This window comes from Xiphophorus maculatus, chromosome 4 (genome assembly GCF_002775205.1).
Source record: "Xiphophorus maculatus strain JP 163 A chromosome 4, X_maculatus-5.0-male, whole genome shotgun sequence".
Lineage (NCBI taxonomy): Eukaryota > Metazoa > Chordata > Actinopteri > Cyprinodontiformes > Poeciliidae > Xiphophorus > Xiphophorus maculatus.
In genome coordinates this window covers 9,011,689-9,025,070 of record NC_036446.1, presented here as the reverse complement: position 1 = coordinate 9,025,070, position 13,382 = coordinate 9,011,689, and the positions used below count along the sequence as shown (strand labels likewise).

Sequence of the window (13,382 nt, the reverse complement as noted above, 5' to 3'; positions counted from 1 at the left end):
CGGTCCGTCCACGGCTGGGTCCGTTGACACTCTCCCGGTGGACACACACAACCTCCAACCCCCATCTGATAGAAAAAAAATTATCACCCGAATTCAGTTCCCCCCCCCCCCCACCATCAGCCGACTAAAACTGTCAGCACGACAACAAAATGTGCCGCGACATGACGTAACCTTCAGTCTTTGTCACCCGTTTGAATAACGTTAACCTACATCTCGTTTTTTTTTTTCCTCGACTGGTCATTGCCGACACATAACTTCAGACCGAGATCGCCCAGGTCCGTTATCGGACACAACGACTAACTCTCGGTCGTTTGCCGAGGAGGACACATCCTCTCGTATTTCCTGCCCTGCTTCGGCTAAACGTAATCAAGATGTGGATGAAATCTGAGGCAGTGTGTGCCAGTGACAACAAAAATAAACGAGAGCGCCAACCGCTCCTCCTTCGCTAGCCTTCGCGGAGGCGCTTCATCAGCAGGCATCATGTGGGGTCTTGGGTACTAAGAAATGATCGTCGATACTCACAGAAACTTAAACTACATCCAAAATTATGCGGGAGATTCATTCCCGACTCCCCGTGGAAATATAAGTTTGTGATGGTAGCCAAAATCGCAAGTACGCTTGCGTGAGTGAGGTGCGTCCGATAATAGACGCATCGGGAATGCATCGGTACTAAACAGGCTAGCCACGAAGCTAAGCCAGCAACTGTTAGCTAATCAGCTAACCCTCTGCGACACGAATGTAGGCGCTGCGAGAGAGAAAAACGAGCAAATGCTGACGGCCAGGGGGCACTTCTTTATTGTCTGTCGTTTTCATCGTGAAGAAACCTAACAGCTTCCATAAAACACACCAAAAATGTTAACTTAATCAAAGCATAGCTCACCAGCTCTTGGCATCCACCCTCTTGACAGCGAATTCCCTGTCTGTGTGTGACCGCAGTCAATTGGGAGTCAATAAGAATAAGCACTTCCGGTGGATCTTTTAAAAATAAAACCGATATTTGTTGTATAAACCGCGTTTCCTGTTAGTAATTAGTAAGGTATATTTGAGTTTAATTACCTTATATCTACAGTTTTTTTAATCAAAGTAACTTAATTCTAATTGACAAGAATAATTATAGGCTATTGTTCTATCTATCTATCTATCATCTATCTATCTATCTATCTATCTATCTATCTATCTATCTATCTATCTATCTATCTATCTATCTATCTATCTATCTATCTATCTATCTATCTATCTATCTATCTATCTATCTATCTATCTATCTATCTATCTATCTATCTATCTATCTATCTATCTATCTAATTATTTTGGGGGGTTAAAATTTACAAGCGCTGTTCAGACAGGATTTGGTGTGTTCATATGAATTTTGTTTACTTGTGTTTGTGCATTTCTATAATGCTTGTGGTGATAAACGGAAATTTGTAACACTTTCCCACAATTCACTTCCTTAAACTACGAACACTTCGCAGGCTTTTAAATATGTCATTCATGTGATTTTATTAATATGCAACTTTTTTTCCAGGTACATTTAAAATATATCTCATTGATATATGAGTTGAAGCAAAGGGCCATTAAAAAGAGTCGAACTTTTGTCGCCCTCTATTGTTCAGAAATTGATACCACACTGAATTTTGTGCTTGAGCAGAGTCACCTGGGAGCATAGAGGAGCTGGGGGGGGGGGGGGGGGGGGGGGGGGTTCTCCTGTCTGTTTAGTATGAGAAGCAACCGTGTCGTGTCACAAAATGATAATAGTCACACTAATAATAATAATAACAATAAACATTTTTCCTACTCCAGTCTACACACCCTTAAGAATCTAAATAAGAAATAACTTCATTCCCTTTTCCCTTACTCCAGATCTGTCAAAGAGGTTTCAGCTTGATGTAGTCCTGCGAAAGCCCCAAATTAGATTTAGGTATCAGGTTATCAGTAAAACTTTTTTTTTTTACGCTGAAATTTCTGTTCCGTCGTGATTTTTATTTTTATGTTTTTGTTGATTTATGTAATAGTAATTTAGAGGTACAGTTGTCACCACAACATAAAAATCTTAAATTCAGTAACTTTTTATTAACTCTTTAAAATGTAATATATATATATATATATATATATATATATATATATATACAGGGTTTCTAAATAGAAAATTACAATTATTGGCAGTCCATGCAATTCCTGTAAAATAAATGTGATTTGAGCAATTTGAAATGTTCATTTTTCTGCTATATGAGATAAAACAATTTTTGAAAAGTCCTCCAAAATGCAAGAGAACATGCTATTTAAATGAAGTTGGTGTGGGTTGGTTTTTGTGAGTCGGAAAAGGACAAAAGAAAAATTTAGTACTTGTCTAAACTTGCTCATGAACTGAAGTAGGGGCTGAATATTTCAAGAGAATCAGAACTGTGACAGTCAAGGCTGGGCTGGGATCTATATTTGTGTTGTTGCCAGGCACACAGATGGGGATAATATTTATACTGTCATTGTTTTTTTTTGGGGGGGGGGGGTTTGTTTGTTTTTATTTAAATGACATATTAAATAAAAACATCTATGAAAAGCTCAATGTGGAGGTTAGTTTTTAAGTCTCCTAATAATTAAATCATCGAAAACAACAGAATCTAAAGTATTTCCAAAACAAATGGTTTCATGTATGGTGGTGAACTGAAGAAAAAGGAAAAAAGTAATGCTTGAACTATTTCCCTGTATGTGTGACTGATGGTGCCATTCTTGCATATAAGCTCCAGTGCATGAGTTCATACACTGCCACCTAGTGGCAAACTAGCGCAAGTTCAGAAAAATGTCAACTGACTGACCCTTAGCCATAAATGCTGAGTATCTCTGGAAGAACTTGCCACGCAATACAAATGGCCACTTTACACATGTTTAATGGTTTTGACTTCTTATTCATTTGGATCTAAGCACAGTGGAAAATATGAAAAGTACGTTAAAAAAATATTATTTTCATTATTAAAGATTATTACTGTCACACAGATAATCATAATCCTTGCATGAAACCTGATCTGAAAGATATGATTTTACTTGCCTCATTAAATGAACAGTACTTTAAAAAAAAATAAAACCAAAGAATTTTCAGCTTTGAAACCAACATACCAAATAGAGTAAATAACAAGTTTTTGTGGTTTGCGGTCTGAAAAAAGAAATAAAAATATGCATTCTAGCCATTGCATTTTCAGACTACTGCTGCCCTTTAACCTTAGTGTGGAAGTGTTAAACATGTGAGCAGCTGGTGTGTCGTGTCTCATATGGGCGGGTCAAATGAGGATCTAGACAGGGTGATCTTCATAAAGCTTTCGCCTTGATCTGCTCGCTCCCACTCAGCCAGGATAGTTGAGCACAGCCGAGTACAGCAAGCCTCCCTTCTCAGGACAACATGGGACTCACTCAGGACCCCAACTTTCAGAAGCTGCAGGACTGGTACACTGCCCACGCCCTGAACCTCAATGTGAGACACATGTTTGAGGCTGACAAAGAGAGATTCAATAAATTCAGGTATGTCTGATTTGATAAAACTCAGACAGAACACAGCTGATAGATGTTAAGTAACGTCATATACTATTATAACTTTGTCACCTTAAAGAAATCAGATGCAACACAGCGGCCCAAATCAAGAAGAAAATATGAAGCTGTTTGAATGTTGAATACTTGTAAGTTGTTGCTCTGCGTCCTCACAGCCTCACACTCAACACTGAGGATGGAGACATTCTTCTGGATTACTCAAAGAACCTCATCACTGAAGAAGTCATGAAAATGTTGATTGACCTGGTAATTTGAATTCTAGTTCTGTCTTTTCGTTTTCCTGATAATCATTTGAACATCAAGCAGCAAACTTTGAGATAATTTTGAAATCGAAATGTAACCACACTCATCAGTTGCACCTTTAATTTTCTGTTACTGATTTTTCTCTTTAGGCCAAGTCAAGAGAGATTGAAGCTGCTAGAGAGAGGATGTTTACTGGAGAGAAGATCAACTTCACTGAGGTGCACTTTGGTGATCAGTAACAAGCATTTCTGAACTTTAAAACTTTGATAAAACCAGCTGCAAAGGGTAGATAATAAGTCATTGTGTATTGATCTTGCACCTGCAGGGGCGCGCTGTGCTTCATGTTGCTCTGAGGAACTGTTCCAACACGCCAATCATGGTTGATGGCAAGGATGTAATGCCTGAAGTCAACAAGGTTCTGGAGAAGATGAAAGGCTTTTGTCATGTGAGTGCAACCAGAAGTCGGGTAGGAATTTTCAAAGATTTTTTTCACAGGTGGTTTTTGTGGTAACTGAATGTATTTGTTCCAGAGGGTTCGCAGCGGGGAGTGGAAGGGTTACACAGGAAAGGCCATCACAGACGTTGTAAATGTCGGAATTGGAGGATCAGACCTTGTGAGTGAATAACATCAATCAGACTAGCGTCAAAAATGGTTATGTGTGGTTTTTGATTTTGGGCATGTGGATCATTGCTCAGGGCGCCATTTCATCAGGGAGGAACATTAACAGTTTGAAAGAACAGGATATTTTTTTTATGTTCTAAAGGTTTTTGCTACTGCTCATTTGCATGTCAAATCAATCTCTAGTTCACAGTTCTAGCACTATAAGAAACTACAGACATGCGTTGCAGCTAGCTGATGACACTGAAGTTGATATGTAATTTCGAGGTTTCTATTTGAAAATTCAAGGGCAATTTCACATGTTTTAAGGACTCTGGGCTGCATTAAGTTATCTCAAGGTCAAATTTCTGGACTGTTGGGAACAAAGATTATTTAAAGCACGGGGTGAGACCTCTGAAATATTTTATTATTTTTGTTTTACTTCTTGAGTGATTGCTAGCATAAAATTGTTTAAAAGTTTGTGTTATTCAACTCTTACAAACAAAACTATTATGTAATTTATGTGAATTTTACATGATACACCAACACAATGTTGTGCTTAATCCTGAAGAAAATAATAAAGGGCATAAAAATTAATAAATTTACAAATAAAAATCTGAAGACTTTATGGGTCATTTGTGCTTGGCCCATCAGAGTAAAAATCCAAGTCTTTTCACACATCATGTGTCCACTATCTTTGTTGATAGTGGAAACTATCAACAAAGATAGTCTCCACTCACCACCAGATGATTTTGTTCTCCATCCAGTCTCACCTCTCAGACTGGATGGAGAACCTTTGTGAACATCAGTTTTCAAGTCTTGCCACAAAATCTCAATTTGATTTATATCTGGACTTTGACTGGGCCATTCTAACATATTAATATTCTTCTCTACATTTCTGATTGTATGTTTAGGGTCATTGTCCTGTTTAAAACAGTTTTTTTTCACCATAGACTTGTTTTTGCAACTCTGACCAGTTTTCCTGCTGAAAGTGTCTCCACAACATGATGTTGCCACCGCCATGTTTCACACAAGGAGGATGTGTTGAGGGTGATGTGCTGTGTTAGTCCTCCTCTACACATAGCATTTTGCTAGTAGACCAGCATAGCAGAGCACCATTTTTCTTTTTCTGTCCCCTGTATGGTTTGTGGCAATATAAAAATAGGACTTCTTATAGCTTCTCCTCTTGTACTCATTTCACTTCATAGTTATGTGCAAAATTGTGTTGGTTAAATCAATCAATTCAAAGTCAAACATCCTTTGTTGATCCCAAAAGGAAAATAACTGTTGCTGAAACTCATATAAATTTACTATTCTTCAAAGAACCACAAATATCTGAATCTGTTTCTGAACTCTGGTTTGAACCATAGGGCCCTCTGATGGTGACTGAAGCCCTGAAGCCTTACTCAAAGGGGGGTCCCCAAGTGTGGTTTGTGTCCAACATTGATGGGACTCACATTGCCAAAACCCTGGCTCAGCTCAATGCTGAGACAACTCTCTTCATCATCGCATCCAAGGTAGCTGGATCACCTCAAGTCAGGATCTCTGAAACTGAGAAACATCAAACTTTTCACATCAAAAAGTGTTGCTGACTTTCTGATCTGCATTTATAGTAATAAACCTTCAAAGCATGTACGTGACTGACTGATAAGAAGCCACTGACTCTTTTTACAGACGTTCACCACTCAAGAAACTATCACCAATGCTGAGTCAGCCAAAGCCTGGTTTCTTGAACATGCCAAAGATGTGAGAGAATAAGAATGCCTTCAATGTGCAATTTAGTGTTAATTAATTGATATCCTCTTTAATCAGATATTTGCTTTATGTCAACAGAAAGCTGCTGTTGCTAAGCACTTTGTTGCTCTCTCCACAAATGCTGTAAGTTTTTCCTTTCTTTGCCAGTGTTCCACATTTTGAAATCTGTGTCTGAACTGTTCTGTTTTCTTTTCTTCAGCCCAAAGTGAAGGACTTCGGCATCGACACGGAGAACATGTTCGAGTTCTGGGATGTGAGTCCTCTTTAACACCCTCGCTGTGTGTAGCAGCTCCCCTTTTCTTTCCAACACTGTGACGGGGGATTTGAGCGGCTGCTATAAATAAACTAGACTTTTGACCTGTGAAGTAGGTGGGACAGAGACTCTGGAGAGCAGCTGCTGGGTAATCAGAAGCCCCTCTCTTTAGATTCAGTTATTATTGGTAGTAACCTTTCGTCTTGCAGAGGTTACATCAAAGGTCAGAATTACTTTGAGCTACATTGTCGGTATTTGAAAGGAAGAAGCTTCAATGAGGCCTTTAAAACTCAGAGAAAATGTGCAGATATGCAATAAGTCTTTCCACTAAGAGTAAAATATGAACCTTTTTGAACATAACATTGAAAGTTTATTTTGTTTAGTTAATTAAATGCACATATTGAAACTCGTACAGATTGCATATTTGTATGATTTCAAGAAATTTAGCAATATAAAACAAAACAAAATGTTTCTTTGAAAGTTAGAATATTACATTAGACCAATAAAAGAATATTTTAATACAGAATTGTTCTATGGTTGCAATTTTATAATTTCTCCAACAGACTGTCAATGACATTCACCTCAAGGAGAGTAAGCCACAATAGCTCATTGTTTGAAAAATTATCTGAGGATTCCTTTATGCAAGCACAAACATGAAAAGTTGAGTGGAACAAAAAAAAAGTGTTAGAAAAGGGTATCAAGCAGCAAGGATGCACTTTGTATTCTGCGCCTCTCCACCACTATGATAGAGTTTTGGATCTTCATTTCCAAAAGGCAATTCATTTGAAAAGAACTGAGCAAACCCCAATCTTATGGCCCTAAGCCACAGTCCACACCTTATGAATCTCCTACAGGCCTTCGCATCAACTGTGGTTTCTCCTGTTTCCTGCACAACTTTTCCATCCACACTTTTTCTTTCCACTCAGCTTTAAGAAAAAAAATACTTGGACACTGCACTGTGTGAGCAGCCTGTTTACACCGTCAAATCAGCAGTACCATTCCTACATTAAAAATTATTTTATTATTCTTATTTTATGCCATAATTCTTTCGTAATGATTAATACAACTTCACTAGCTGTGAAAGTCTTCATAAAATAAAAATAATTTGAGATACACCACTTTGTGTTTATTGAGTCCACATGAGTTTCTCTTTTTAGTGAAATTACTGAAATATAAAAATTTTCATTATATTCTATTTTATTGCGATGAAATATGTATTCAAACATGACTTCTGAAAGAGCTCAGAAAGAGATTACATTAATTTATTTTTTCTTTCTTCTAGTGGGTCGGAGGTCGCTTCTCCTTGTGGTCTGCTATTGGAATGGCTATTGCTTTGCATATTGGTACGTACTAGATAATTACAATCCATAGTCTCATGTTGTGACAAAAACTCAACATCAAATACAGGTATAGTTGGTGGTTCCAGGTTGATACAGTGTTTTAGGTTCACTCTGCTGGACACACAAACGTCTGCAGAGATGTATAATAGGATTTTTCTGATCTCAGCATAAATAATTCAGTACAGCTGCAGTGCTGGATTAACCAACCCTGTCGGCCAGACTGCGCCTGTGCTTAACATTCTGCTCAGACTAGATCCAGCTGATGTGCAGGAATTTTCCCCATTTATCCAACTTCTCTGTTACATTTTCTCATCAGGCTTTGACAATTTTGAGAAACTTTTGTCAGGAGCCCACTGGATGGTAGGTACACCATGATGAACCTGTCACCTCTCAAATATAGAATAACTATTCTTAGGAGTCCTTATGGAGGGGGCTACTGAGCAAAAAATGTAACATAGCTTTTCTTTCTCTTTGCTGCAGGACAAACACTTCCGTTCTGCTCCGCTGGATAAAAACGCCCCCGTGTTACTGGCTTTACTGGGCATCTGGTACATCAACTTCTTCCACGCTGAGACACACACTATGCTGCCCTACGACCAGTATATGCACCGTTTTACTGCATACTTCCAACAGGTCTGTCTCTTGGATATATCAAAGACAATTTTTAATGTTTCTTTTAAATTTAATGTATTTATTCTGGACTGTGAAAAGGAACATCAAAAGAGAAGATGAACTGCAACAGTTGTAGCCACTGGTGAATTTTCATCTGTATATTTTAGGGCAGATAACACAAAAGGTGGACAAAATATAAACAGAAAATAAATTCATAAAAATAACTAATAATTGCCAACTCATGATAACACCCTCTTGCTAATGAGCTTTTTTTTTTTGTTGATTTTGTGAAAGAAAAGTTGGAGATCCTCTCAAATTCCACTCAAAATTGAAAAGAGGATTGTTTTTCCTTCTTTAATTTGTCATGAATGGTGGATGCATACATACATAAATACGTAAGATACATAAACAAGACATAAACAAAAAGTAGAAATGCACAGAGTTTTTATGGCCAATGCCAAAGACTAGCAAAAAAAATAAAAACTACAGAAAATAAAATTATATGATAGAAGCAGCAGTTCTGAATCCAAAATAAAATAAAGGAATCAAATGAAGCAAGGGTCCCTAAAGTTTGATACACTTAAAGGCTAAAAATGGTGACAGCCCTCAGTGTGTAAGAAATAGAAAAACAAAAATAGAATTTTTCTTTTATGTAATTACCCCTCTGGAGTTTATGGACACATATATGTGTCTTTGTTACATGTCTGATTTGCTGCGACTTAGTGGCAAGACTCCGCCTCCCCCAGTCTCACTTTCAACTTGTGCTTAAAGTGCACATTTTAAACTACACACCAGTTTTTAAATTGTGTTAAGTGTAGACTGACTGTCAGAGATGATTAACTCAACATATGCTGATTATAATGTCTCTCAGATTGATTGGTGCACCTACAACTACAGAGCTTGGCAGAATACACCAAATACAACATTTAAAGGCAAATAATTTGCTTAGAAGAAAATAATGATTACAATACACTCTGAAAGGGATGAATCATATATAGCTGACAGTAAAACAGTAGAGAAAATAAGAAAAGGACCTAAAAATATAAACAAAGAAACCACAAGTCTAACCACAAAACAACAAGATCAGAAAACAAAAATGTAAATAACATCCAGAGAGCCTGACTAACCTTTGCATTATAGGACAAGCAGCACAAGCAGTTTCTATATCAAAGCCTACAATTATCAAGAACATTTTGAAGCATGTGCTAGCATTAAAAACGAGTGTTCAATGTTTAGGGAGACATGGAATCAAATGGAAAGTACATCACCAACCACGGAGCTCGAGTCAATTACCACACAGGACCCATAGTGTGGGGGGAGCCGGGAACAAATGGACAGCACGCCTTCTACCAGCTCATCCACCAAGGTAAAAACAGACACTGTTCCAGCTACATCATACTCAGTCTGATTAGATAAGTGTGCAGATTGTATTCTACCTGCACTGGTAGATGCTCGACAACAATTAGGCTAGGATCAAATCAACTCAATTCATTGTAATTTACATGAAAATGAGACAGTTTTTCTTTGGAATATAAACAAATATAAATGATAACATATCAAGTAAGTGGATTATTACAAAGTGAAACTCTGAAACAGATCCTTGACAGAGAGTTGGTGCATTCCAACAAGCTTTTCTTTTATGGGAAAATATTGATATTGCTTGACTGTAGCATGGTGCATTACAGGAACACGAATGGTCCCAGCTGACTTCCTGATCCCAGCTCAGACTCAGCATCCCATCAGAGACAACCTGCATCACAAGGTACCACAGAAGCTGTTCAAAGCAGCGATTCATTTATGTCGAGGTTTCAGTTTTGCGGTTTTTATGCAGACTTTTATGCATATATTCTTTAAGGAACTTTGATGAAAGAGATTGTGTTTATACAGAGTATTGAAAAGTACTGAAGAGTACTTAGCATCTGCAATTATTCATGAGGAAATCACAACAAATTGTGAGAAAAATTAAAATAGTTGTTGATGTGTCTTTAGATTTTGTTGGCCAACTTTCTGGCGCAGACAGAAGCAATGATGAAGGGTAAGACCACCGAGGAGGCCAGGAAGGAGCTGGAGGCAAGCGGCCTGAGTGGAGAGGCTTTGGAGAAAATTTTACCTCACAAGGTAAGTTAAATGAAAAAAACGGCACCTTTAATTTAGGAAGAAGATGGTGATATTTATACAAAATGCTTTACTACTCGGACGTTCAAGCAGCTGGCCACATAACAGTGTGTGCAAAGCCAGGAGAACATAGGAAACAGTTCCCCCAAGAAGCTGTCAATCAGGGTCACCCAGCAGCGTTTATGTAAAAAGAAGAAAATAGATTAAGTTAATCATAAATTATTCCCTGTGATCAACCCAGGTTTTCCAAGGAAACCGACCAACCAACTCCATCATCTTCAAGAAACTTACACCCTATACACTAGGAGCACTAATAGGTGAGATTTACTGATAACAAAGGCTTTTTTTCATATAAAAACAGTTGAATGATCGTATGATTATTTGTGTCATTTTCTATATGTCTTTTTTCTCAAATTGATTTTATTTTTATTATTTTATGATTAATACCTTTCTGTCTTTAATGATTTTAGACTCTTATCCATGAACTCGTCTAAAGCTGGATGAATAGTTGAATTCTTGTAAAATGTTAACACTTGCACTTCCTGACCAAGTATAAACAGTCAATTGAGTATTTCTTTTTTAAATTCACCAAATCTGAAATTTGCCACCGACACACATGCAAAAGATAATATAAAAGGAACAAAAATATTAAAAAGTCCATATTGCCATCAACTTTCTCAAAAAGGAAAATTCTAAAGGATATTTTTTTACATTTATTTTGGTGCTTCTCAAATAGCAATAAAATCCACAGAGGGTTTGTGTTGTAATTTGACTCTGTGGGAAAAGCTTCATAGGAGAAGAATGCTTTATAACAAAATGAAGACATAACTGTTACATTTTTTGTCAATTTTGTAAACGTTCTCAACTCTTATGCAAAGATGGTTGATAGACATGCAAAAGCAACAACTGCCATGGTACCAAGCTGCTGCAATATCCTGAGGAGGTTCAGTGAGGACACAGCACGCTGTTGCATGGTAACAGTCAGTCTGAAACTAGACTGCCAAATTAAGAAAGCATATTATGTTCTATTATCATCTGCTCTACTCTGCTACAACCAAAAATCCCCAGTTAGCAATGAGCAGACTAATACATTTCTTTCTTACTCAACTTACATTATTTATTCTGTGTTGTGTTGCAGCCATGTATGAGCACAAGATCTTTATCCAGGGTGTAATGTGGGAGATCAACAGCTTTGATCAGTGGGGGTAAGTTGTTTTTTCTTCCCACAGTCAAACAGGGAAAACTCACAAAGCTGCTGGCAGGTGTTAAATGTTCTTGAACCTGAGTCGGTATGTTTTTCTAATACTAAAACTTTTATTAAAGGCAAATTATAATGGTGCAGTTAACACTGGCCCTCCTAGTAATTTTCTGTACTGCTCAGCTTTAAGGCTGTACATAATACTAAACAGTAGCTAAAGAGATCTGAAAAACGCACCAGCACACTTAATGAATTCTTTTCTTCTCATTCATTACTCCACGGACAGAGTCGAACTCGGTAAGCAGCTTGCAAAGAAGATTGAGCCAGAACTCAAAGACACCGCAGAGGTCCACTCCCATGACTCATCCACCAACGGCCTCATCAACTTCCTCAAGAAAAATTTTGCCTAAGTTTGAATCTTTCCTTTGAACATGATTACCCTTCAGATCAGTTCAGGATCTACCTGGACTAGAGTCTCGCTGAGGCAGCTGGTCACTCCCACGCAGCCGAGCTGAAGCACTCCGTGTTTGTGCTCCCATTATGAATATTGTGAGTGTCTACAATTCTGCCTTTGCTGTGTTACAAAATGTAGTCAGTTGTTGCTGAAGGCAGAATGAATCATTCTCTCATTGTCTCTACTGCCGCAGGAATTTGTGCTTTTGAAATAAATGTCCTTTATCTGATCCTCAGTTGCACTCTCAAGGCTGAGTTGCTCAGTATTTACCTACAGCATGAGCAAATGAACCAAAAGTGCGTCAGAAAATAGGCCGTCACTAGATGTCACCAGAGAGCCTGGTTTATTTCCTGAGAGCAAGTCGGGCTCCCAGAAATTACCATTTGTTGGAACAAAAGTGCAAAGTTCAATTCGTTCGTGGTGCTTTCCTCCTCCCCGCAGGTCCCCAGACTCCACAGCATCCATTTAGAGAGGAAAAACAAACAGCATCTGGATCACAATCCACTCTTCATTGGCACTTCATCTAAACATCATTAAAGTAAATGGTTTGAAAACACATGCCAAACTTCCTGTGAATCTCTCACCAAAACATATGACCCCATGTCAAAACCATGAGAAAAGATGTTCATATAGAGAACATATCATTAGCTGAGATGCACGACACCAGCATCCCTCAACGTGTATTTTTGCATCGTCTCGGTCTCTTGAAATCTTCTGCTGGGTACAATTACAGAGCGTGTATGAGGACAAACACAAAGTTAAAAAAGAATCCCAGACCCCCAGACACCGCCGGGTTTTCACTGCTGTTGCCAGGCAACGCTACATTTCTTCAAGTCGAACTTGTGCTTTTTTATCTCCAGCTCTGAAACAAGATACAGAAAGAAACCGAGTTAGTCCAAGGATACCCTAACCATACGTCCTTAATGAATTGTTAGTGCGCATCAGCAAGAAAGGGAAGTGTTGCTGTTTGTACCTGTAGCCACAGAGTCTGAGTGGTGACTGCGGGGTTGAGTTTAACGAGCAGGAAGTAAGTCAGCATGAGGAAACAAAAAGGCCAGTGGAATCAAATTACAGCCTGAAAGCATGGATAACGTTCCACATGCGTTCCTGGCATGTTTGTTGTACAGTGTCTGTGCATATCTAATCAACTTCACAACCTGCTTCATGCTTTCTTGGGCTTAGTAGTCAGGCACTTTTATTTCCTTCAGATTCATCTGTCTGCCTATTTGAGGTTTTGCTCTGCCTCCAGTGCACATTTGGCAGTTTACAGCCGCAGTTTC

The 13,382-nt window shown here is 38.2% G+C and overlaps 2 protein-coding genes across 2 annotated transcripts in view; one reads left to right on the top strand and one right to left on the bottom strand.

The window, feature by feature from the left end:
- kiaa0355 (KIAA0355 ortholog) overlaps positions 1–949 on the bottom strand; it is a 34,192-nt gene extending 33,243 nt beyond the window's left edge. The window contains exon 1 of the mRNA XM_023332098.1: positions 881–949. The gene's annotated coding sequence lies outside the window, so the exon portion shown is untranslated. The remainder of the gene's footprint in view (positions 1–880) is intronic.
- Positions 950–3,317: 2,368 nt separating this feature from the next.
- gpi (glucose-6-phosphate isomerase) lies at positions 3,318–12,337 on the top strand. Its single transcript, XM_005796125.2, has 18 exons — positions 3,318–3,507; positions 3,690–3,780; positions 3,927–3,995; positions 4,103–4,222; positions 4,308–4,391; positions 5,746–5,892; positions 6,050–6,121; positions 6,209–6,253; positions 6,330–6,383; positions 7,666–7,726; positions 8,040–8,083; positions 8,204–8,356; positions 9,572–9,701; positions 10,021–10,097; positions 10,325–10,453; positions 10,692–10,767; positions 11,589–11,655; positions 11,935–12,337. Exons 1-18 carry the CDS (start codon positions 3,389–3,391, stop codon positions 12,056–12,058), a joined length of 1,662 nt encoding a protein of 553 aa, XP_005796182.1. The 5' UTR covers positions 3,318–3,388; the 3' UTR covers positions 12,059–12,337.
- The last annotated feature ends 1,045 nt before the right edge of the window (positions 12,338–13,382 follow it).